General features: G+C 40.6%; 1 protein-coding gene across 3 annotated transcripts in view; it reads right to left on the bottom strand.

The window, feature by feature from the left end:
• Positions 1–25,514, bottom strand: part of TMEM135 (transmembrane protein 135) — a 179,304-nt gene extending 153,790 nt beyond the window's left edge. Inside the window, exons 1-3 of one of the 3 annotated variants that reach the window (XM_071802470.1) lie at positions 25,252–25,514; positions 10,921–11,048; positions 5,065–5,157 (exon numbers count right to left, since the gene is read on the bottom strand). In XM_071802470.1, the coding sequence (XP_071658571.1) occupies positions 5,065–5,157; positions 10,921–11,048; positions 25,252–25,392 (362 nt within the window). In that variant the 5' untranslated portion in view covers positions 25,393–25,514. Of the gene's footprint in view, positions 1–5,064; positions 5,158–10,920; positions 11,049–13,984; positions 14,100–25,251 lie in introns of those variants that run through there. The other 2 variants (XM_065832681.2, XM_071802500.1) reach the window with 2 other exon arrangements.
• Between the last annotated feature and the right edge of the window lie 567 nt (positions 25,515–26,081).

Raw genomic sequence — 26,081 nt, 5'->3', positions numbered from 1 at the left:
ATGGACAAACTTACAAAACCCACCGTTTTTATTTACAGTGTCTATATTTTTTTACCATTACTATGCTGATATATTCTTCCTTTATAATGTATTTAAACTAATGGAATTTATGGCAAGCACATAACCCTAGGAGCAACCAAATGTTTGACCAGAAGAACAAACACACAGTCTAAAATTCCACATCGTCCTTACAAAAGTGATTCTGCCACTTTTCTAAGCAATACACAGTAATTCTTTTGATTTCCAAGAACAAAAAATATACATGTATATATATAGCTGTTCTCTGTAACATGCACTGTTGCCCTGTATCACTTTTTAAACGCACATGCTTTAAATATTTTTCTGAGAGTCCAGTGTACTGAACTTTTTTTTATGAAAAACACCCCAAGTTTTCAACTAGAAACATGTTGCCAATAGTCGCCCAGAGCAAGACTTTAACAACCAAACTATAAAAGCCCTAAATCTCAGATTTTATAATAGCATCAGTGACACAGTCTTAACTGTAGCGACGAGACAGGCGCCGCTATAATGTTAACAGCCAGTATGTAAACATTAATGCAGCCCAAGGGGGGAGCAGGGGGCGAATCCCAGAAGGGTCCCTTTGGAACTGCCACAGAAATTCTAGGTGGCTGTAGCTAAACTTTCTTTGGATTAATTACTTGCAAAGAGCAGCGGAAAAAAAAGCAACAAGGCAATTAATTTCATTAAAACTGCAATAGTGTACTTGCCTAAAGCTTTAGTTATAGTTCTTGAAACTCATTAATACATTTTTGAACAAGAGTCCAACAAAGTGAAGTTTGCCATGTAGCTGTCAGCAAAACACAACTTAAATGGTTTTGAAGCATTAGGACATTTACAAAACATTTAAGAAAACATCATTCTTCTCCTTGGGAGCAATGGTAGTTCTAAAATATGGGGTCTTTTCAGAGTTATCAGACTCCTTTGTCTTAAAAATCAGTATGGTACAACCGATCTAATCAGATTTCCAGTACTGGGCTGGCTTCAGCCCAGCCTCAAATCACATTTCAACAGCTTCATTCACAACAATTTTAACAAGTATATTCAGTTACTTCCTTGCCTTCTAACAGTCTCGGGGCTTCTCGGACAAGGCAACACCACAATCCTCCGTCACATGCTCAGTTCTTGTTGATAGCATTTAATAGACGTTGAAAAAAATGACAGGAAACTGTAACTTTGAATTACAAAGAGAAGCCAAAAGATCTAGGCAAAATACTCATTTTTCAAAATTACAAACAAATAAAACTAGTTCTTAGCAACAGTTTGAAACAATACCTGTAGGAGTAAACAAGGAATACGCTGGTAAAACAACTCCATACAAAGGTGAATAAAATGAATGTAATTGCTTCCTAAGGAAGCTTAACAAAAGTAACTGAGCCATCTCTATTTCTGAGGAGACATTAATGTAACTTTTCATGTCTAACACTCCAAAACTAAATTTTGGGACAAAAGAATTGCCCATTTTTCTTTAAAAAAAGATGTAAAAAAGGTGAAACTAAAGAAGATTATATTATTTTAAACACACTTGTGCATCTGCTAGAAGTTTATTTATTATAATACAGCAATAGTTATCCAGACAATGTATACATAAAGAGTAACTAATGTTGAAGTCATAGCCACATAACCAAAAGGAATTAGAAAAATGTACATTCTCATGAAGTGTGTATGTTTCTCTAAGAAAGAACATTTTCTTCGCATGTGAAAACACCAAATCCACCAGTAACACTTGCAATATTTTTTGTTTCATTTCTCATTTTTCAATATCTCTGCCAGAGCCTTAAATACAGGGGAAGGGGAAAAAAAAGGCAGGGCTAACACTAAGAATTATTACAAAGATCTGTACCGTACGAAATAATGTGCAGTCAAAATCAGTTGCAATTTAACTCGGTGCCCTCTCACTCCCCAGAGCACCGAACATACACCAGTTATGCAGCAAACAGATGTCAGACTGTCATTTATAAATTCTGCACTGGCCAGCAAGGATTCTTCCTCCTAATCCTAATGGGCAACCCATGCTGCTTGAAGGTACCAGAAAAAGGCAAAAAATCTGGGTTACTCCCACCACCATAAGGGACTAAAGACATAGAATATGAACCTGTACATTACAAACACATAACCACTGTGTTTATGTACCTACATTCGGCTATTATCTAAGAAATAATTCTTATCAAAACATTACTTAGTCATAATAACGTGACTAGCTCTCTTCCGGTAATCTCACAGAACATTTAGAGATATATACATTAAGAAGTTTACAAGTGTTTTTATTACTTGGCCCTTTCCCACAGATCCTCATAAACTAGTTTTCATAGAGGAGATAACCATACTCTATAACCAGCAAACGGAATCCACGTGGACACACTAACGTGCAATTTATATCTTTATAGAACTGTAGCGGTATAATAAAATGCAGATCGTTTCCTGAGTGAGTCTAAAGTTTCTGTGCAATGTCACCTCCCCTTCTGATCAACAGTGCCGTGCAAAAATGCCAATTACATATTACACAGATACAAGCTCTAATCAAACTAGTTCTGTAACATATTAGAAAACATGCTCCTCCTCAAGATTATAATGCGCATAGACAAGCTATCCATCTCTTTTTCCCTTTCCTCCATAAGGATTCTAAAATGTACAAGGCTGGCACACATGAACATTCGAAGAAAATCTGATTTACGAGCCTGCTGTTCCCAAGTTTAGGACTGACAGGGATGCTGTGCAAGCAAATGCCAGAGAGGAACCTAAAATAGGGTATCCACTTGGGAAGAGATTAAGTGATTAAATGCAATGTTGCTGCCAGCTGCTAGAAGCAATTTAAAGGGCTAGAGATACATTTATGAACTCAAATCAGGACTTTTTCCCACCTCCCTGATTTTTCAATACAATTTGTTGTAAGCTACTGAGGAGATGACTGCAAATGCCACTGGGTCTCCGTGGCATTCCTAAGAGACTACAAGTCCATTAAAATTGGATTTTGCCTGTAACAGAAGCTAACAAGCAAATAGATGTGAAATCAGAAAGTCGTATTTCACTAAGTCTGTCAGCAGCAGCATTCCACACATGATACATAGTTAGCATCTGATAACACACCAAAACGATTCGTATTTTAAAAAAACCTAAGCTTGCAACTACCTTTTGATGCCATTTAACTTTTTTTTCCTAATAACAGTGATCCCCCACTGTCACCCTGCTGCATGTGTTGTGTTGCAACACCAACGTTGCCTTTTTACATTTTACATGATGCAATATAAAATGAACTCTTTAAGCAAAACACCTAAGGTCACACATTCTGGATTCTGACTGAAAGGAAAATAACCTTCCAGGAATTAGGTATTTCAGTATTACTCATTACATATGTGCTGTGCCAATCTATTCTTGTCATTTTTGCAAACCTCTACTTCAACTTCGGTTTCTTTCAAATTTCACATGCTAAATAGGAGCCTGTTAACATGTCGAAGCTTTCAGACATTGCCACCAAGACTTTTAGAAATCCCCACTGACATAAAATTTATTTGTATACCCTTTTGCTACACTTAACAAGCTCAGGTTTGCAAGTTTTTCAAAGTCGTTTCACTGTTATGCAAAAACCTGGTAGGGATTTGGGCTCACAAACAGTTTCAACTCTTGGCTGGCAAATACTCCGAAAGCTACAAGAAACTCACAGATGGACAACCAGGCTGATCTCATCCCCTTATGTTATCTAGAAATATTAGAAGCCCGACACGCAAAATCCTCACACTGTAACAGGTCCATAGGAAAAGTTTAGCTAAGTGTCGTCCCTGGTCAAAGGGAGAAAATGCATTTGCTCTCATGGCAAAATGAAACAGCGATGCCAACATCAGTGCTGGAGTCTAAGTAACTGGATGAAGTTCTACCAAGATACATCCACCCTCTTAGGATGTAAGAGTAGTATGATGAAAATCAGTCAGCTAGAAAAGCCTTCAAAAAATTAAGTTATTAACTTTATTACAATTATTTTCTCTCTAGTTACACTAAATAACATGATTTAGAAGTATTCCCACCTATCCAGAGCTTCTTATACATCCTCAGTCTTCAATAGCAACAGATAATGCATTGTTTTAAAAGGACAGGACATTGACAATCTTATCTAAAACTTGTCTTTGACTTCATTTAATCCATGACTGAAGTTTAGGAACAAGGTCTGACAGACAACAACATGATGTATACATATTCGCAATTATTTTGAAATGACTGCTTAAGCAAGTTTCAGAAATTCATAGTAACCAAAAGTACATAGTATTAAACCTCATCATCTGTTAGAGTCATCCCTTTTGTTACCTTTTTGTCACCTTCTTTACTTTGAATAAAACCTACTAACTAGATGACTAAAGCATCTCCTTTCATATTGAAGTAAGCATTAAAACTTTCACTATTGATACAAGCTATCAATTTAAGTTCAATTTCAAAACACTAAAGCCCTACAGCCCAGGATCTGACCTGTCACCTTTCAGGGGCACATCACAACTGGAAGGTTTGGGCTGCCCTTGGATCGCTTGGAGTTTTCTTCCCCTCTCTTCATGCCTTCACAACAAACTTCTCCTCCATAGCTGAACTTTGGCAGCTCTCCTTAAGTAAAAGGTTTTGCTTTCTGTAACATTACATTTCGTCCCACTTGGATTACTTCAGGTCTTCCAGATTTTTTTTTTCACAACATCCCATTATTCCACTAAATTAATGTCATGTTGTTAACGCAAGGCATCAACAACTTTCACTAGCATGCCCTTTCTCTGTGTCTAATTGCAATCATTATTAAAAAACCCACACAGCTCCGTTAGGGAATCCTAAGCAATCCAATTACACACCAAACAAGAAAAACGAACTACAGAAAAATAAATTCAACGTTGTAAAGTGTTTTTTCACTTTAGCTTCCCAGATTTAAACCTCAGGTTGCAAAAGAGACTATTTCAAATGAACTACGTTTCAGGCATTCTGAAATAAAACCACTGAATTGTCACATGTCAATCATCAAGTGACCAAAACAACAAATACCATTATGTAAAACTGGAAATCGATAAACACAAACCATACCTGCTTTTCCTTTCGATGAGAATAGCCATATAAGAAGCAGGTAATGCAGCACCAAAACCAGGAGACCAAAAGTAGAATTTTCCAAGTAGCTTCCTGAAAATGTAATTTGTACACATATTATGTGCAAAGAAACCAAGAAGTTGATGTACAACACCATATTTTACCTTTATCATACAATTATGCTTGCTTTATTGAGATTAATTTTGTCCCTTTACGTTAATCAAGACTTACAAAAAAACTATTAATCATTATATTTTTGCAGTTGGATAGTTCTCAGAGGGGTTGCAGGTATTAATTACAGAAAAATCTTCCAAAAGAACTTACAGTTGCTCCTTGTGGAAGGTAGTGATGCAATCAGGTGAGCCAGAAATCAAATCAAATTATTATAATGTACATCACACTCCAAAGAGATAGTCAGCTGATGCTAGAAACAGTAAATCACTCATTTACAGTAAGCCAAGGTACCAATCTCTACATGGCAACTGGAAGCACCAGTGACATCCCAGTTCTACCAAGGTGGAAAAGCTCATTTTTTGCAAGAAGATTTGGGTTTCACTCAAAGTCTGCACAATTTCAACTATCAAAATTCCTCCAACAAGTAGCGCTGAAAAAAAATGGTTACACAAACGAAAACATCTCAAAATATTTCTATAAATTGGTCACTGTTAAACAAGGAAAACCAAAATGCATGTTAGACACAATGCCACCAGGCACACTTGGTCTGTGCAGGACACCTGCACCTTCAAACTAATCCAGGTTGATCACCAAAGCAAACAATGGTCAGGCAGTCATGAAATTTGGTAGCATGATAATAAACACATTCCAGTCACAGCAATGTTGCTCAGCTGATAAGCACTATCAGTTCAGGAAAACACTGGTACAATGGGGTCTACCCTTCCAAAAACACAGAGAACGAAATACAACAAACAAAATGACAAATGCATACAGGCTAGAAAAGGAAATTTTCTTAGATAAAATTTCATGTTGACAACAAAGGAGAGAAAACAAAGATAATTAACCAATACCATCCGGTTAGCCCTCTTTCTTGCTGGCTCTAAAAGGCATGATTAGCCTCATTTCATACTTCTGCAAAAATAACGTTAGCAGTGAGCGATGCCAGCTTATGTTCAAAAGTGAAAAGAGAGCCAGTGTATCAGCAGCAAGTGATGTAATGGCAATTACACACCCTGCTCATTCCCACGCCTGCAACAGGATAATTTCTCCGGATGACAACGTCAAATGCTGCAGGAGCTGAAGTTCATTATTAGGACTCTCTTGGAAAGCAATTAGTGTATGAAGTTTCAGAGAAGCCATTCTAAACATCTTAATAAGTATGAACACATCTTACCAGACACACCTGTTAAATAACAGAACAACTGTCTTTTCTGTGGGAAAGAAACAGGAATTTACTCTTTTGGCATGGTTTAGAATCCCTCTACGAATGCTTACATGTTCAGTTTGATAAGATTCCAGAAACAACAGTAACATATTTTACATAATAAAACCCAGGGGAAATTTACGTGTCCAATCAGTAAACGAAACATTTAAACTTCTGTTTTCTCTTATTACTTGTATGGTTATTTTCACATGGTCTGTGGTTAGAAACTGGAATGAGAAATATGAGTTCTTCCAGGTTATGTATCTAAGTGTACAACTGTATCCAAAACCCCAACGCTGGTTGATACATAGGGCTGAATCTAATTAAGCAAGAGAATGTAAAGCTGCACACGGACAAACTTAAATCATTCTAGCAGCTAAACTAAGAGAACCATGACTTCATGAAGTTTTGCATTTATTAAAATCAAAAAAATCTAAAAAATATCACACCTTTTATTTAATGTAATGCTTGTCAGCTCTGGAGCCCAGACAGATGTGGAGTTCTGCATCTCACCAGCAAAAGAGATTACAACCCCCAGCTGGCCTGTCACACATCCGTAATAGAGATCGTCCCCTCCGCTGCTCTGCCAACAGAGCCGTCTGCACATACCCCTTAACTCACTCCGAGAAAAAAAGTCAGCCAAGTGAGCTTGGTAATCTCTGCTAGAAGGAGAACAGCTATCCACAGCCTAAGCCATTGCTGACACTGGATATGCATGTTCTTGAAATTTTGCCTTCCTGTGAAATGGTGAGAATATTAAACAATGCCTGAAATTATTTGATTGCACTTTCTCACCTAAAGTTTTACATCCTTGCAAATGTCTGCAGCAGTTTCAGTTTTGCTGGGCTTCCCTAGCTGAAAGGAAGCAAATACTACAAGAGTATCAAAAAGATATATTTGCACAAGCCAGACTTCTCACTGACAATTACATTTTGTGTTTAGGCCTTTTAATTGTTACTGGATGACTAGGACATATTTTCAGCACACACAGTGACTGAAGATCTGCTGGAACTTTGGTAAAGGCATGAACGGATGAAGCGGTGACTTTATCCAGGACACCCTGCATGCCCACCAACACATCTCCTCCATGGTGCTACAAAAAAAGGAAACGGGCAACTCCAATTGGGAATTCTGCAGGTAAAGATGAGTTAACATGTCCAGCTACAAACCCTTTAATCTGTCTCTAGACCGGTTCTATCTCCAGGAGGGTAAGATCAGCCAATTGTATGGGGCTCGCTGAGCAATTTTGCTTCTGAGTTACTGCTGCTTCCGCTATAATCTACCTTCCAACCAAAAAAAGATACAAAAACCACAGCATGCATCCTGTCATACAAATCTGTCACGCCCAGCCTCTCACCACTATCTAGCATCAGACCTGGAACATCCAGGTCTCCAAAGTCTCAGGCAATCTTTTTAAATGGTTGCAAATCAAGGTCAGAAATACTCAGGCCACAGTTATGCAGAACAGCGTGGAGGTACTGATATTTCTTTGGTGGATTAAAATATATGATACCAAATTGTGTTCCGGGCTGGAAAATGATGTACAATTACTTTTGCTCTCAGGGGTTATTGAAGTACATTGTACCCCACAGGAATTAATTCAAGGAACTGTAGAAGTTTAAAAAAACATTAAAAAAAACAAACAAAAAAAAACCAAACTAAACACCCACCCACCAGCAGATGAGAGAGGGAAGCTTATATAGCTCAAGCTGCAAGACCATGTTGATATTAAGTACATTCCAAGCAAAGGACTTGTCAACATTATGATGTTAGAAGGGCATACAGTACTCAGCCTGTAAAGATGTCACGTTATTTATACAGTTTTCTGGCTTGTTCTCATTTTCTCTCAAAATAACGCTTACTCGGTCACTTGACAGTATTTAAATATCAAACTGACTTGTTCAAAGAACCTGTCCATGACTCTCAAACACCTTCCTGACTCCTAGCAGCAATAACAGTTTAAAGTCCATCCCTGTGTAGGGACAGGGCTGCTTTCTTCCTCCTGGTACATTACTTTGCACTTTTCTCCATCAAATTTCATAAATTATTTAAATCAACAAACCTTTCAGAAATAGATGAGAGTCAGTTTTAGATTTCCATAACCTAAACAATCTCATACAATCTCTCACACTACCCTTCATCCCTTTTTCCATATTCTTTAGGTATATCCAGAACAAAGGACACAGCAAGAATATCACTGGCAACCTCTTCCTATCATGTAATGATTATTTAACCCTTGTTTTGATTCATATATATTAACTACTTGTTAATCCTTTACTAATTTTTGGAAGACAGAGGCTCTTTCTCAAATAGTCCTAGGAAGCAATCTTGTCAATGTCATTTAAGAATTCATGTACAACGCACCAACTGGATCATCATCAGATATATGTATTTATGCTTCACAGGACACTAGTAAATTTGGAAAGTATGACTTTTGTGATAATCATGTTACCTATTGTTTTCTGAAATAACATTTACATTTGAGAAGAAACTTCTCAGTGAGGGTGACAGAGCCTGGACCAGGCTGCCCAGGGAGGTTGTGGAGTCTCCTTCTCTGCAGACATTCAAACCCGCCTGGACACCTTCCTGTGTAACCTCATCTGGGTGTTCCTGCTCCAGCAGGGGGATTGGACTGGATGAGCTTTTGAGATCCCTTCCAATCCCTGACATTCTGTGATTCTATGATTCTGTGAAATGTCATTTAATAGTTCTTACATATCTTATTTGCTTAATTGCTGAGGCTCTAAATTTTATTCTGGTCAGAAAACCTGCAAAATACTCCTTATAATTGGACATTCATATATTTCCACGGGCACAATGCATAAGGCTGCCTAACAACTTGCTTCCTTTGCCTCTAGTAGTGATTTCAGTTCACCAGCTCCAATTAGTGCGCTAATCCACAGGCTGACATGTTTTATTTTCAAGTCCTGCAATTGCAGGTGGTGGGCAGTTTGGTGAGACCCTGTCAGCAGAGAATCTGCTGGAGGTGACAGCTCTTCATGGGCATCTCTCTGTAACAGAAAAAGCATGGACATATCCCAAGAACTTGGCTGGTTACTTTGCTGCACAGCTGTAAGAACAGTAGGGTAAGTATTTATGTATATCCCTTGTCACATTAAATGGTTAAAATCGTCCTTTGCATGGTTATGGCCTGGGTGAACCCAAAGGAAGCTTCAAGGGGACGTGGAACGCACTATTTCCATTACCCAGTTTGCATCTGGCCATGCTGGTTTGGAGGTCACAACAGCTTCAGCCAGCCATGCTCCACACACATGAAAGTGATGCCAAACCAGCTGCCTTCAGAGTAAGATGCTCATCTCTTACCTGCTTCATTTACTAGCACAGGCACAGCCACAGATCTGCTAGACGGCTTGTTAGCTCTGGTAGAGTAATAGCTGAAAACAATAAACCCTAAAACCACACCAGCTTAATTTAGAGAGTAACATTTAACTACAGCACTGGAGTGAGGTATTGAACATTAACAGACAAGTACAGGGAGGACCACTGTACAGCTCAGAGTGCTAAAGATACATCAGTATTAACACAACTTGGATTGCTAGAAAAATTCATATTCTTTAGAGCTTGTTATTTATACATTCACTTTGAACTCTGCAAATGATTGACTTAAAGGTGTTCCATGGCTCCTCAGCCAGCTTCTCTTTTAGCATTCTCCCTCAGCTTTGAAGCAGCTTCTGAACAGATCTAGAGGTAAAGCATAATGGGTCTGATTAACTCTTGGAGGGGCTGTTGAGTACACTGTCAGATAACTTTCAAAAATTCATAGCTACTATGGGCTTTCCATGTCAATGTATAACATTTCTTACAATAAACACACTTAGATCTAGGACATCATTACGTTCATAAACACGAAAGTTTAATTTTTAACTATCCTGACAGTTACTTGAAATACACACTGGAAAACAGCTCAGAATACAGAAGTGCCATTTATATTAATTTTCCAGAGCAAGTACGTATCTTCCAGAACCCCAGAAGCTGTGCTGGGATTTCCTTCATTTCTATCCACAGATAAGGAAAGTACAAACTTGGATGGCTGGATAAAGTTCAGGATAACTAAAGGTCATCACAGTCCCTGAATCAGGGATATAGAAACCACTGTCAAATTACACCAATCCTTTCTAGGTGAAAAACACTATGCCTTCTCAGTTCCCCTCCGGAATATATTTGAATTTCTTGCAACAATGCATTTTGAATCAGTAAATCAGAGAAAATGAAACAAAGTGAATACATTGACTTGTTTACTTATTTAAAACATAACAAAAATAAGAAGGGGAAAAAAAAGGTTCGTATTCAGGTAGTAAGACCAGAAATCAAGATGATGATGGCACAGATGTTGCTTTTTTTACTCCTACCTGTTACAAACAAGCATAATATAAAAAAAGACATATTATTCTAGAAAAACAAAATTAGCATACAAATAGCTTTCCTATTACATTTAATTTTTAGGACAGTATACCAACCTTAGAATGCAAAAGCAAATAATATACAAGCTCCCATTTGCTGTCAGAAAGGAAGTTGATTGCAAGATCTCAGGTAGCAGTTTGTGCAAATAATAGTCAAGTTTTCGTTTCCTGAGAATAGCTGCAATCTGAGGGAGGAGGGAAGAAAAAAAACAGGGGGGACAAACTTTAATTCAGTTAGTCTCTTTTTTGCACATTGTAAAGACAAATAAAAAAGGAAAAGGAGACATGCCCATTTAAGTAGTAAATCAAAGCCTCTTAAATTTGCTGGTTTTATGAACAATACCACAAAGATTTCCTTTGAACTTGTTCCAGCTGTTACAATATTTATACCAGGAAATACAGCAAGCGATCCTAAATGGGAAGCATAGGCAGAATTTTATTACCTTGTTACCATTGGCCCTAGCAGTCAGAAATGGTGTCTGCCAGATATCAGAACTTTTAGGATGTGATAAATTTACACTGAGTTATGTCTTCCAGACAACTGGACTATCCCATAATTAAAGTCAGAATATCACTAAAACAATCCAAATACAGGCCCTACACAGTGTCTATGAAGTGATGATGTATTTCTAAGGGTTTTCTACTCCAATTACCCAACTTCAAGCGCTCCAAAACAATTTCACTATCTGCTGGAAGATCACCACAGTCCTGACAAATTTTATAGAAGAGGTATGCTACCTCTAAAAACCAGCTGATAGCAGAAAACAGGCTGAATCTAAAAACTAAATAGGTTTTTTGGCGAGTTTAATGTATGTCCCGTGTTTTATAAAGAACGGTTACTTAATGACTCAAACACTGAAGGTCTTCAAAGTCGTCTTTGTCCGCAGAAATTGTGCAACTATCTAGTAGGAAGGTGTAGAAAACCAGGCTCTTCTCAGAGGTGCACAGGGGTAAGACAAGAGGCAACAGACAAGCTCAAATACAATAAACTCATATTAGACCTAAGGAAGAAAAATTTTCACTTAAAAGAGTGGCTGAATTTTGAAGCAAGTTGCCCAAAGCAATTGTGCACTCCCCGTCACTGGAGATCCTCAAAACTCAACTGGAAAAGGCCCCAAGCAACCTCATTCAACTGGCTGTGCTTTGACTCGGGGCATTCCAACTCATGTGCTCCTAAGACTGTGAAATTATATTTGGGGTACATCAAATGACAAATTTTATTGTTTTGTCTTTTTAATAGCATTATCATCTTTATCTGCACTGATCTCCCAGGGAGTCTCAAGACTGACAGAGAAGTCTTCAGTCAACGCTTAGAGAAGTTCCTAACAGGGTGAGCTTCCTACTGCTGGTACTGATAAGAACAGCGAAAGACACCCTCTCAAATCAGTGTTGGTGACACCTCTCAAAGTCTTGGTTCCTCAATTTAAAAACATAGAGGAGAAGTTGTTCCTCTGAAACACTGTCCTCTTGTACTGAATAGCAAGTAGATGTTTTAGATTCAGAGATGGGCTGAGGATTCTGCTAAAACTAATCACAGGGAAGTTCTGCCAAAACTTGTTTCCAAAATGAAGCCTGAACCAAGGATTAAGGAGAAGTCCATGCATAGGAAGACTTCTGAAAACAGATTTACACATTACTTAATCAAGTGTCAAGACTGCTTAAACCATAGTGGATTAGGTAATAATGCAATCCAGATAATCTTTCTTTTGAAGGAAAGACTTAATGCAGTCTAAACACTGGATCACCAGTTGCTACCTCCTCAGATATTTCTAGTCTATTATACATGAATATTTGGAACAAAATAACAATTTTTTCATTTTAAGAACACAGATCTTACACCTGAAGTGTGAAGCCTTACTTCCTCAGACCAAAGTGTTTCCAATGGGAAAAATTGGTATATTATAAATTGATGTCAAATCAAAGTCAAAAATTTATTTCTGTAGCTTCTCCAACAAGTCTTAGACTAATAAAAATGTTTGGTTTCCCTTCTCTTTTCTAGTGCCAAGTGAAAAACAAAAAAGACCCAGGAACAACACCACACAAACCAGTCCAAAGACACATTGCTCCCAAGAACTGAAAGAGTTGTATGTGTAAGAGCAATGGAGCTTGACACATGCTCACCGAAAAAAAAAAGAGCTCAGCATTTTTAATGTGCTTTATAGACATCAGCTAAGCTATATATTGTGTACGGATAAGAACTGGCAAGAGTAGACTACGGAGCAGGTTCTCCTCCTCTCCTCCACCAGCAATGGTGTGATTACATGGAAAAACAGAGATACCTCTGGGTAGCACCTTGCTCTCCCTTTCAGCTCCACACACTTCAAAAAATTACTATTAAAGTTGAGGTTGGCAAGACAGAAAGATTACAAAAGCTGCCAGACTGCAGTAGTTCATGGTTCCTGCTGGGACATACTTTACCCCAGAGAGCTGAGAGGACACTGTGATGAAGGCAAAATTCTTAGAATAAACGCACTGCTCAAGGTTTAGCGGCAGACATTGGCAGCAGATAGAAACATGGAATGAGAAGGTGTCAGGACATCCAGAAGATATTTCCTTGGCAAACTACTGATCTCCATGAAGATGCTAACAGATGTAGCAGGTCTGCAAGTCATCTGAGACTCCTTGAAGAGTCAGGCAGACAGAAACGAACATCTCACTGACATTACACTGCCAGCTCTCCTGCTATCCAAGAAGCACAGAAATCCTAGGACACCTTTATTTAGGCACCTAAGGGTGATCTGCATCAAGACCATAGCGATGACAGCTGCAGAAGTCAGTTTGGAGTGTTTTCCACTACAAGAATGAAGGACTGCAATTCGGATTCAGCTTGCTGATCCATTTAACAAGTACATACCCAGGAGCAGCCAAAACCAGTTCCATACCTCCCATTACTCTCATAACCATTCTCCATGATTTCTTAGTTTCACTATTCTCTTTTCGAGATAGAGTGACAGAAATTTTACAAAATAAAACTCTTCAGTGTTTACAAATTATTGCAGATTTCCAGCTTTAGTAAGATAGCACAGCATGTCCGAACCACCAGCAGAGCGCTGCTGTGACAGGTAACGCCACGAGTGTTTGCGGCTGTATGAAACCCAGACATGAAGCTGCCTCCCCTCACCTCTAAGCCAGGGAACAGAAGCAGCGCACTCCTCACACCACCGTGAGACCATGATTTCATGGAAAAGAACAATTCCCTTCCAGCGCTGCCTCTCCCTCTCTTTCCTTCTGAAGCCGTGGTGTTTCTCCCGCCTATTACCCTTTATGAGGAGGAGGAGACTGCCCAAAAAACGTCTGGAAGCAGGGAGAGGAGATTCGAGTGAATGCCAGGGGATTATGACCCAGGTTTCACTTATTCATGACTTCTCTGGGCAGACCCCAGCAATGTAGCCTTACCTACCCCAGGGTGAAGAACACTCCAGCACCTGTTTTGACTAACAGCAGCTTAGGAACACATCAGATTCGCTTTAACATCCTATCCTGGCTTTCCATAAACTATCGAGTCACTGTTCACATCTCTTATTTTCAAGGCACCCAATGACCTGGCCTCCGGATATTCAGAAAGGCTACACAACTCTCTGGGATACAGACTGTCATTAACAACTCCACCCTTCCATAGAAATTGTATTTAACCAAGACAACCCTTTCCTGTACAGCACCACCTTTCACAAAACAAAACATGCAAAAACAGTAAGACTGTGGAATAAAGCTTCACAGACTTCACAGATACTAAAAGCTATTACTGACTCTGCCATTTTCCATTCCATCCATTCCAGATAGAAGGCACATGGTTTGTACTTCTCATTTGCATATATAATGCATATCTTTCATTTTTAAAAAAGACAACTATAAAATCAAAATGTCACCCTGTACGCACATCTCTCTAAGGAAGAGACTAAAGAGGGAATAAAAGACCTAATATAACCAATGTGCACCATGTATCCAATATACTATAGAAACTCTAGCTCATACACCATAATGCTTGTTACTAACATTTAAAGTAACAGATAATGGCGCCTTTTCAAGCACCTTTGATCTCTGTAGGTAAAGAATACCCAAGTTAGAAATACTTAACTAACATTAAAGATTTATTTATTCATCAAGAAAAAAAAATCCAACCCCATTAAGAACTAAGCTTTTGAGTCAGGGTAGAGCATAATCACTCCCTGTAATTTAATTTGCAAGAATTCCAAGATACCTGCACGGTAATAAAGAAAACACATATTTCAAAAAGCAAAACTAATGTTTTCCTCTCACCACAAGTTTTCTTACACTGTGACGTTTCATGCACTGAAATGAAACTGTAAGCAGCAGCACATTCTGCAGACACAGTCTTATTTGTCTACGTAAGCATTAAATGGAGACTCCAGTGCTCCCATTCATCCTCCCCACAGGCAGCTGAGCCCTTTGCCTGCAACAGCCTTCACAGCCCTTCCTGCAACTCAACCCCACGCTCTTCTCTCTCAAAACCAGCAGAGCTCAAGCCACCAGCGCTCTGGGAACAGGACAGAGTCCAGCTTTGCTAACATTTTCACATTCTCATCTTCTAACAGAGTCAATTAATAAATCCTGTCTTTCCTAGTCTCCTGTAAGAAATACTATTATACATGCCCAAACTCTCAGCAACTAAGAGCAAAAGGGAATTTAAAATGAACCATGCACTGTCACAGGGCAAAAGGCCTAAGAATGTCCAAGTTTTCAGAACTTTCTAATTCCCTTCTATTTGCATCCGCGAGTTCTAGCTCTTGATCTCCCTTCAGTCCAACAGAGTCTGCAGAAAACACAAGCATGCTGCAGAAGAAACAAATCACAGTTAAAGGAAAGAAAGGGATCAATGAGCGGAAAAAAAGGATGAACCAAAAAGAGTAATAGATAATTCATAATTCAAAACACAAACAGCAGAGCTAGAAAAAAGATAACAGAACATTTCAGGAAAAAAGCTGAAAATAACAAATTTCATTCTAAGAAAAATCAGATATGTTAAAATATTAAGAAATAAGTAGTCAGAAAAAAAATCAAGTATTCAAATACCATAATACAGGCATTAAAGGATGTTTCAGTGTTTTAAATGTCTATTGCTATTTTTCCAGTGATTTCCAAGTCCATAAAACAAAATTCCAAGGCTCTCCGAGACACAAGAGTAGAATTTTGTCATTTAAATGAGAGATGAGTAACTTATATGTAACAGCATGCTGAAATTTTAAAAAAGTTAAAAAATCACTTAGGAACGAGTCTAAAGTATTAGTAGGACAAGCAGAGATATCTTAAGAAAATTATATGTATTGCTGTATTTGCTTCGTCTGTGCACATACTTCACACCTAAAACTCAGACGAGATTACTAAACTAGGTAGGCTGTGTATCACTGGATATTAGAACTATGAAAGTAAGCATATGTGCATCTGGATGAAATCTAGAGAGATCACAACACTTTAGTCCTCAGAAAACTGAACTTTTGCACTACAGTCAGTACAACACAAATCCCTCACTCTCTGGTAACACCTCTGATGAAATATACACCAATTGTCCTTGTGTGACATCGGTGTCCTACACACACACTGGAGCGGGGGAAATTAAACACCAGCCAGCCTGACTTCCAGAGAATATATTTCTGGCTCCAACGATGATTAGTTTGATACTGAGAATGTGGTCAGGTAAAGCCTCTTGAAAACAATAAGCCAAGCATGGGAGAAAGAAGATTTTCTTTCCACACCTGAAGACTGACCCAGCACTGCCATTACTACCTGTAGGAAAACTGAAAGCAGAAAGCCTCCAACTTATTTTTTAAGACAAATAACTCCTTTCCTCACTTCTGCACACAACCGTTTAAAACTTGAAACCCAAAATTCAGCTACACTTTAATGCAGCTCTGGCAGCCTTAGAAGGTTTTTGAAGGCAACCCCACACCCTCGTTACTCACTGTCAAAGGGAACAAACAGCAGGATTAATACATGAGAGCACAGCAAGAGACATGAACACAAACCTGTCCTCCAAAGTCCTGGAATATACAAGCAGCAAACCGATTCCCTAAACAGCTGATTGTGTTTTAAGCACCTAGCCCAGACTGGAATTCTCCTTCTCCTGTCCATCAACCCAATGTAAACTGACCACACATTTACTCTCCAATGGTAATTGCCCCATTTCACAAACAGTTTAAAACAAGATCTGATTTAACTCTCACTAAAACACGTTGGTCGTTACCACCTTGAAACAGAGAGACAGAAAATGTTCATATACATGAAAAACTATTTAATTCATTAAAAAAAACATTGCTATGAAATTAGATTTAGCATAGGCGGAAAAACTGTGAGGCTACTACATCGCTAAAACTGTTTTCATGTTAATAGAAATGAGGGCGGAAAGAAGGAATGTGCATTTTACACCTTTATGTACAGTACAATAGCGAGGGTAGTTGGAAGGAGGAGATCACCCCTCAAACCATATGCAGACACTCATGAAGTAATACAGTGGCCACTCAAAAACACTGCTAATGATTTGAGCTCTAAGGCCTCCTGGATTTTTTGTCTGAAGTATTTTAAGACTACTCAGTAAAAATAAAGAAATAAACAGAAAACAAAATATTTTCTAGCATTAACTACAGAATTCACATAACTGCATTTTGACTCTTCAACAGGAAAATGTAATCATAAAAAAAAAAAAAATCAGTCCACCAGATTCAGGGTACCATCAATTTGTGGAAAAGTATTACTGAAGCCCTTTCTTTTTTTAATTTAGTCTTCATATACAAATTTTAAGCCTTATAAAACCAAGAAATTGGCTATCGCTGCGTTCCAGTGGAAAAGGAACACGAGACTCCAAACAGAGTTTTCCACAACCAGAGGCACCCGCCAGGTCTGATTATTTTAATGATGTGTCATGTAACGCCTACATGTAATCATCATCCACCTGCAATAACCTGCACTTCACCTCCACCAGCCTCAGTCTTCACCTGTGCCTCTGAACTACAGATCCTACAGGATGTTTTGCATTTGACTTGATGAATGTGCTAACTGGCTGACCAAGGTACACAGTCTGACAGGTTATGTGGTAGACTAAAAACCACAGACCTTACGCCAACCCTGCTGCTGTGTGCACATCACTTTTTCTCTCCCTCCTCCATCAAACCACCGTTTCCTAAGTTTGTACAAAATGTAAGTCTTTAAGAACATTACCATTCCGCCAAATTTTAGTGAAATCAGTCAACACATACAGCATGGACTGATGGAAACTGAAAAAAGCACTATCATCTCTCTCATTCCTTTACAACATCCAAATAAAAATCAAGCATATCATAACAAACTTTTATTTAAAAAAAAAAAAAAGAAAGAAAGAAGGTGGAGCTGCAGAAATATTCAGACACCTAGCCAAATTTCCAGGAAGGCCCAGTTCAATGGCATTTATAAGAGTGATGATCTGGCACATTTAGGTACCTCCAAAATGTAAATTTAGAGATGATTAATAATGCTGTGTAGATGGTTTATATAAAACATATGCTGCACATAAGTTATAAAATTTTCCTTGGCTTTTTAATTAAGTCACATGCAAGCTAAAAGCAAAGCAATCCCTAGTATTTAAAGCAGTTAACACCTCAGTTCACTCAAGCAGAGGGCAGAGCTACAGACTGATGTCAGATTTCTTTCATAAATATATTTAGTTTTTTATATGTCCTGTTATAACTGTTTGCAATATTGCATGAATTTGACAGGAACATTATTTCTTTGATTTATAAAAATTATTTTTAAGCCTTTTGGAGTAACTTAAACTCCACATGCCCTCAGGTCACACTTGAGTTTTGAAAGACACTTATTCAAATCAGCAATTTGTTTCTCGTGCCTCCTCTTAAACATTCAGATTTGTCATTCCTCAAGTAGCTGGTCCCTCCCTGATTTCTTAGATTACAAAACCTGGCTCCCAGATTTTTTTCATTTCGTAAGTCAAATACTCTGTGCCACCTGCTCTTGACTCCCTCTGTCCCTTGCATGAGGTTCATCATCAGGGGGTATGCTGGGTCACTTTGGCATTTTTAAATTTTCCATATCATCCACACAACTAAAAAAAGAAATGAACAGTACTCACATACTCTTTGAATGACATCTAAATTACCTTCAGCCCTGGCATTACTCTCATTCCATGACGACTTATTTTCACCGCTTGTTTCCCTTGCACATAGATGACTAGAGGGCTATTTTTCATAGCCATGAAAGGTCAAACTCAGTAACATTTTCAATTATTCTCCCCCTATCCTGAAATTCTTGCACTCTACTATACAGCTGTACCAACCTAAGAGAACAGATTTACATCTCCTTAATAAGCAGTCCCTTTTATGATTTTTGCGGGTTCCCAGTATTTATATTGTCTTTACCAAGATCTTTGCTGAATCAGCCAAGGCTGGAGCTTCCACCATTTCCACCATTACTGCGATGCAGACTCCACGTTACTCCTTGTACTTTTGAGCCAAAATTCTTCACTCCAATGGAATTCATTAACTGTTTCTTTTAAAATTCTCAGTATCTCAACAAAAGACTATTTTTGTTTATTTTCAATTTACAACAGAATTTGCCTAGCCTAGGCCAAAAGCCACCTGAACAGAGCAAAACAAACACAGCCTGGAATGGGGATGTCGCAAGCAGTTTAGTAACATTTAAGCTAATTTTAGCCACATTTAACCCAGCTTCCAGAGGAATCTAAAGGCAAGAACACACTGACCTACATGTCATTCATATCACAGCACAGACATACAGGACATCACACAGTACTAAGACGATCCGATGTGCCAGCACAACACAGCCACCACCATCACTACAAGTCCAGGTACCAAGTCCCAATGTGAGCTTCTCGATGGCCTGATCAGAGATCCAAGCTGGCACACAGCACTATATTCAAGTGTAACACTAACCTCCTACCTCCAAATACACAATAGTTCATGGCACAAACAAACAAAAACCACATTTTAATATACCCAGCAACTCTGGAATATTTTAGAATACAATTTGGTCAGTACAGCCTTCTTGCACACCTCAGAACAGTGGGACGCGATGACCGTGTCTCCGCTGGCAGACAAAACAGTATCTGTTCCAGCGTTAGCTGGGTCCCTGGCTTTGCTCAGGCCCAGTCCAAACAGCTCTCCCCATAAAAACCGCACACAAAGTGAGCCTGAAGCAGCAGCACCATGGCTGGTGTGCATCTTCTATCCCTGAGGCCGAGCTCTGGCCCTATCCTACAGCCATGTAAATACAGTCAGGAAAACGATGGGAGACGCACACTTCATTCTGTTTCACCTTCAGTCTTCTGTTTTCCATCCAATTCATCGGCGCAATAACTAGGTTTGTTATTGCCTCTAGTCAATCAGTGATTTATCTGTGAAGAGACATGCCAGCTACCACCTGCGAGACTACTCATGTCCCTCCCACGTTTCTACGGGAAGAAAAAACACCTTATACAATTGCTGACAGCAGTTGTCTCTTTAACAATAGTGTATGCAATGCTGCACTACAGAGCTTAAAAAACAAATAATACAGATTAAGAGAAGGAATACACATACTTGGGGTCAAAAGAGGACCTAGGAAGATAATAGCACTGGAATCATAAATAGGGGAAAAAAAAAAAAAACTTTCAATACAGAAAGAAAGAGAAGCAATTGGCATCTAAGAACCTGAAGGTCATTAAAAAGCATAGGAGGAAGTAGATACAACACAAGTATGAAAAATACTACAAGTGAGACCAAAATAAGTCTGAAATCAGTGTGAAAAGAGTATCAAAAGTGGAATCAAAAGGAGTATGAAAAGTGTATGAGAAGAAATGAAGTGAAAGAGATCAAAAAAACTAACAGCAAGCCCCAAGGATCATTAAAAGACATTTTGGAACAGCAGACTCAGGTTATATCTGTTCTGCTAAATAATCGGCTGAACCATCCTCAGTCTAGAGGACACGTCGGACAGACCCGGTGGCACCCACACTGCTTTAGGCCGAGTGCTCCTCTCCTTCATGCCAGTAGATCTGCCTTGGAGACAGAGCCGGGAGTAAACAGTGAGAACCACCAACGGGCCAGGGCTCAAGATGCTCTTTGGCTGCGTCATCGTGCAGCAAAGGCAATGCTGAAAGGACAAGCAGCAGATGGAAGGAGCTGGTGCTGGGGAGGAAGGGCAGGAGACCTCCTTTCAGTGGTGCCCAGTGATAGGATGAGGGGCAACGGGCACAGACTGAAGCACAGGAGGTTCCTTCTGAATATGAGGAGAAACTTCTGTACTTTGAGGTGCCAGAGGCTGGATCAGGCTGCCCAGAGAGGTTGTGGAGTCTCCTTCTCTGGAGACATTCAAACCCACCTGGACACATTCCTGTGTGATCTGCTCTGGCGAACCTGCTTTAGGAGGTGGGTTGGACTGGATGATCTCCAGAGGTCCCTTCCAACCCCAGCCATCCTGTGGCTCTGTGAGAGGTGTCAGTGGGCAGGGGAAGGCCTACGATCAAGAGGGGAAGGGCAGGACAGAACCCAAGCTGGAGAGGCAGGGAGGTAGCCTGCCTGGCTTAAATTAAGTGAAGAAAACAGATGATCAGAGTAGGAGAAAGAAAAGGTGAAAGCTACAAATTACTCTAGTCACCCCATAGGCAAAAAGAAGCATCAGCTGAACTGCAAAGCAGCCATAGACAATGTTTACCTTATTCAGATTAAGAGGAAACATTACCAACAGATTCAACTACCTCTGATACACTAGCAAAGGCTTCCTACTAATGACTAAGCATATTCACCTATAGCAAAATGCGCACCATCATCAAACAAGTGCCTAAAACTTACAAACCTTCAGGAAACAGACGACTTTGCTCCAATGCATGCGATCAATGGCAGATTTCCCACAGAAATCAACAGAAAACCCAAGAAACAGAAACAGAGGTCAAATCCAATAACCCAGCTTTTCATTTCCCTTTCCCCAGCTTTATGCAATTTCCTCGTGAAATCATTCTCTTCTCCCCATCTCTCACAATTTCTAGAATTCTTCATCTTTGAAAATACCCAATTACACTATCACATTTTCTTTAGCCTTGACTAATCCAAAACATAAGCATAAATCAAACAAAATATAACACTCTGATGAAGGACGTTTTCAGTAAAGTTTTCTTAAACTATCAAGGCAAGCAGTTTTTTAAAAAGTGTAATTATAAAGTGTATGGGAGATTACTTGGGGTTTCTTTGGGGAGTATATGTATTAAGCAATTTTTAACTTTTCCTTTTAATATTTTTGTAAAAGTGGATCTCAGAAGACGTTCAGCATTGGGACACTTGATTTGTGAAATACAAGCGGTTTTAATTATGAAATAGGTATTCCTGTCAGCCACTTTGTATGTGGAGGGACAATTCAATTTAGATACACCACCTACTTTTGCTAAAGCAGTCAATTTGTACTGGAGCAAAAATAAAGATGGTGAAAATATTGTATCTGAAGACCACAGTTTTTCTAACAACAACAACAACAACAGGTGCACTTTAAAAAAAAAAAAAAGGCATAGCACTACTTAAAAGCAAAGAGTCTTCACAGCCATTTACTGAAAACCAGTAATCAAATACCAGCACCACTTAATTTGGCTCCATCAGCCTCCCACTGACTGAAGAGAAGCAAAACATTAAAGAGATGTGGGGTGTAGATATTAAGGGTTTAGACTCTGGATTATAACCATCCCTAACCACGTACTCTCCCACAAACAACCTCTGGCAATCTATTTTGATCTATTCACTCTCATTCATTTCCACACAAGCTTTTGTGAGTGGAAACTCTTTCACCTATTTTCCTTAGTTATTAGCTTGTGGCAACAGGAGGAACAAAAAAGCAGAAGACATTTTACAGGCTTGACATAGAAAAATGAAGTGAAATTTTCTGTTGCTGAGCCACACAAAAGATTGGGACCAAGTAGTACCAGAAACATTCCGAACATACACTGATATAACTATAAAGATAAAATAACGGAAGTTCATGCCCTTATGTGAACTTCAGAACACAGAAAAAGACCAAACATTTGTGCTATGCAACTGTGATACTTAATTTACAAATACAAGTTTTTCAAATTCAACCTTAATCCAGCAGAGAATGAATTTAGCAATGACTCTCCTAATTCAGCAGTATTCTTTTCCTGCCAACCTACTTAATGTGCAAGACTTCTGCTTCCTCCTCTTCACCCTTTCACTCGTTACCTTACACTGTCTCTGGTACTTGTCAAACCTTGCTTAATAAATCAATTCAATTCACTAATGCAGCTGAAAATTACCCCACCTAAAAGCAAGTTAGTAACCTCTTCTGGATCAGTGAATGAACAGAATCTGGTCAAGGAGGGATAAGGTCCAGGACCACACAGAGAAAGGAGAACAGTTATGCGTCTGGGACCAAAGGAACACAAATGCTTCCTCCCTCCTTAGTTAACACCAAGATTTTTGGGTCAACTCTGCTTTAGATTACTCTGATAAGTCAAGTTAACCACTGAAATTTAAGAAAATTAAAAACTGTAAAGACAGCAGTTTAAAAACTGATGCAGACATTTTGCAGCACAGCATGACGTTGGTTGAGAAGGTTCCCACCCCACCTTGGATTCATGACAAGATGTAACTGTTTATGGGGCCACAACGTAAAACTGATCACGAAAACATGTTGGATTTGGGGGTTTTTCTTTTCAGATAAATAAAAACAGGAGCTTTCCCCTTAACCTGTGACTGCACAACTGAGTGAACTGTAACATAGCAGGATGCTTTTTACCAGGCTTGACTGCTAGAGAACTTTGATTTAATTACAGAGCTGTTTAAGGTGCTTTTAGTCAGATGTGACATATCACCACTACACCTCTCATGGCTCATTTCAGGTCCATTCTCTCCTGCTACAAGTACTGATGCTCCCACACAGCAAACTCAATCAGAAAACAGAACCAAAGAAAAAAATCAGTGGGGAGGCAGGAAGGAGAAGAAAGAATGTTTTTCTCTGTATTAGTTTCCTAATCCAGCTCACAGAAGCTGGCACTTCAGTTTTGTTGGTTCAGAATGAAAATGTTCACTGTCAGACATGACAACTCCTTACGTCCACACTGCTACCAAATAGTTATTAACTGTTTAAAAAATGTAATTAGATATCATCACAATTTTCACTGAAGGAACACTTCAATGAGAGCTTAAACGAATTATGTCAGGAGTGCTGCAGTCCCAGTCCTTCCCTCCTCTTTATTACATATCTTGATAATTTTGTTGTACCAGCACTGGTACAGAGTTGAAAGTACAGACTCAATGACATGTTTTTCTTTCCTTACAGCTTAGTTTGGAGCCAGCTCACTACTCAATTCTCCAAGCACCACTACAGGAGAAACACCGAGGTGGAGGGACAGAAAGAAGTGCTCACCTGCTGCGATTCCAGCTTAGATCAGCTTTCAGGATACATTTACACAGGTGGATGCAAACAGATCCTGACTCCTCTACCTACACCCTAATTTGCTGGAAGCAAGCCAGCTGCAACCAAGGTGATATAACCAAGCATAACTGCACACTAAAGCTCACCTGTAGGATACTCTCTGAACACTTTAGCCTTAATGTATTTTTTCAGCCTTGCTTCATTATGCAATGGAACCTCCTTGATCCTAAGGCAACAACTACCAAGGTGTCACCAACAACAATACACATGTACTCTTGCTACTGCCAAAGATACAATTCTAGCCTCTCAGGCAAATACTAAGTATTTTTATTCAAGTCTCACAGATACTGGAAAACGACAAAAATATGATGTTCATGTTGTGTCCGTGCCCTCCTTCCCCACCAGCTTCACCTCTCCCCCAACACCTGTGGTGCCACCAGACCCACAGCCCCCCATGCCCTTCTCCTCCCCTCCCAGAACCAGATTCACACACTCCCTCCCCTGCCACAACCCTTATGCCCTCCAGCTATCAAACTAAGCTGTGCCCCCCACCATCTCTCTTCTCCCCAGCACTAAAGTACCCCTCAAAACAACCTTTTTCCTCTTCCCCCCCCCACCCCGGGGTCACGTTGCCATCGACATCTCTCCTCCCCTTCCTTCCCCAAAACACTCCCCACTCCAGACCAGCCTCCCTCCCCTGATTTGCCTCATGCCCTTCCCCCTCACCCAGGCCAGGTTTCCCCCGCTCTGACATCCCCTGTGCCCTCCCCAAACACCCCTCATGCCCTTCCCCCTCACCCCAGCCCCCCTCGCATCCCCTGTACCCTGCCCTTACACCCCAGGCCAGGCTCCCCCGCCCTCACATCCCCCACGGCCTTCCACCCCAAAACAAGGCCCCTCCCTGACCCCCTCTATACCCTTCACCCAGGCCAGCCCCCCCACCATCCCCTCATGCCCTCGTCCCCCCCACCACCCAGCTCAGTGCCCCCACCGCTCCCCACCCCGCAGACCCACCAGGTAGAGAGTGCCGTAGATGCGCAGAGACTCAGCCAGGGCGCCCTGGGTGATGTGCAGGATGGCGGCGGAGCAGCGCGGGTGCCAGGTGTGCCCGATCTCGTAGCAGCTGTGGGGAATGGACTTGCTCAGCGCCGCCATCTTTGCCGCGCTCGCGGCGAGGGGGGCGGCCACCGCGTCACCGCCGATGCAGGAGAAAGGTCGCGCGGGGCGCTCGCGGCGGCGGGGTTACTCGCGGGCAGTCGCTCCGCGCGTCTCGCCTGAGGCCCGCAGCCAATCGGCGGCCGCCGGGGGGCGGGGAGGGGCGGGGGTAGGGTGGAACGAGCCCCCGCGCGAGATGCGCAGTGCGCGTAGTGCCGAGTGTCCCGTGTGTCACGTCCCCCCGCATCCCCCCGGGAACCCGCACCCCGCAGAGCACGGGCTGGTGTGGCTGCGCGGTGGGGGCCACGGGTGAAGCCATGCGTGGGGAGGATCCGCCCGGAACACTCTCCGTGGCGCTGAGCGGCTGCCGGACGCGGAGCGGGGGGGTGGCGGCTCCCAATGGGCGGGAAAGCCGAGCCAGGGCTGCACGGCGGCGGGCAGGGTCGGGGAGCAGCGGTGGTTTGCTGGGGCGGGCGGGCTCGGAGTGTGTGTGCGGGTCGGGCTTGGCATCTCCCGGTGCAGCCGAGCGGGGGAAAGGCAACTAAAGCCATGTGGGGCAGTGAGAGCGACTGCATTGTGAGGAGAAGCTCAGAAGAGGTTGATTCTCCCTGGTTTGGAAAGTAGGGGGCAGGAGGAGGGGTGTAACGGTGTTACAGTGGCAATGACTGATGACACGGTTACAGTTCAGT

The sequence above is a fragment of the Patagioenas fasciata genome, chromosome 1 (genome assembly GCF_037038585.1).
Source record: "Patagioenas fasciata isolate bPatFas1 chromosome 1, bPatFas1.hap1, whole genome shotgun sequence".
Taxonomy (NCBI): domain Eukaryota; kingdom Metazoa; phylum Chordata; class Aves; order Columbiformes; family Columbidae; genus Patagioenas; species Patagioenas fasciata.
The sequence above is the reverse complement of the archived record's forward strand: the minus strand, read 5'-3'. Positions and strand labels throughout refer to the sequence as shown.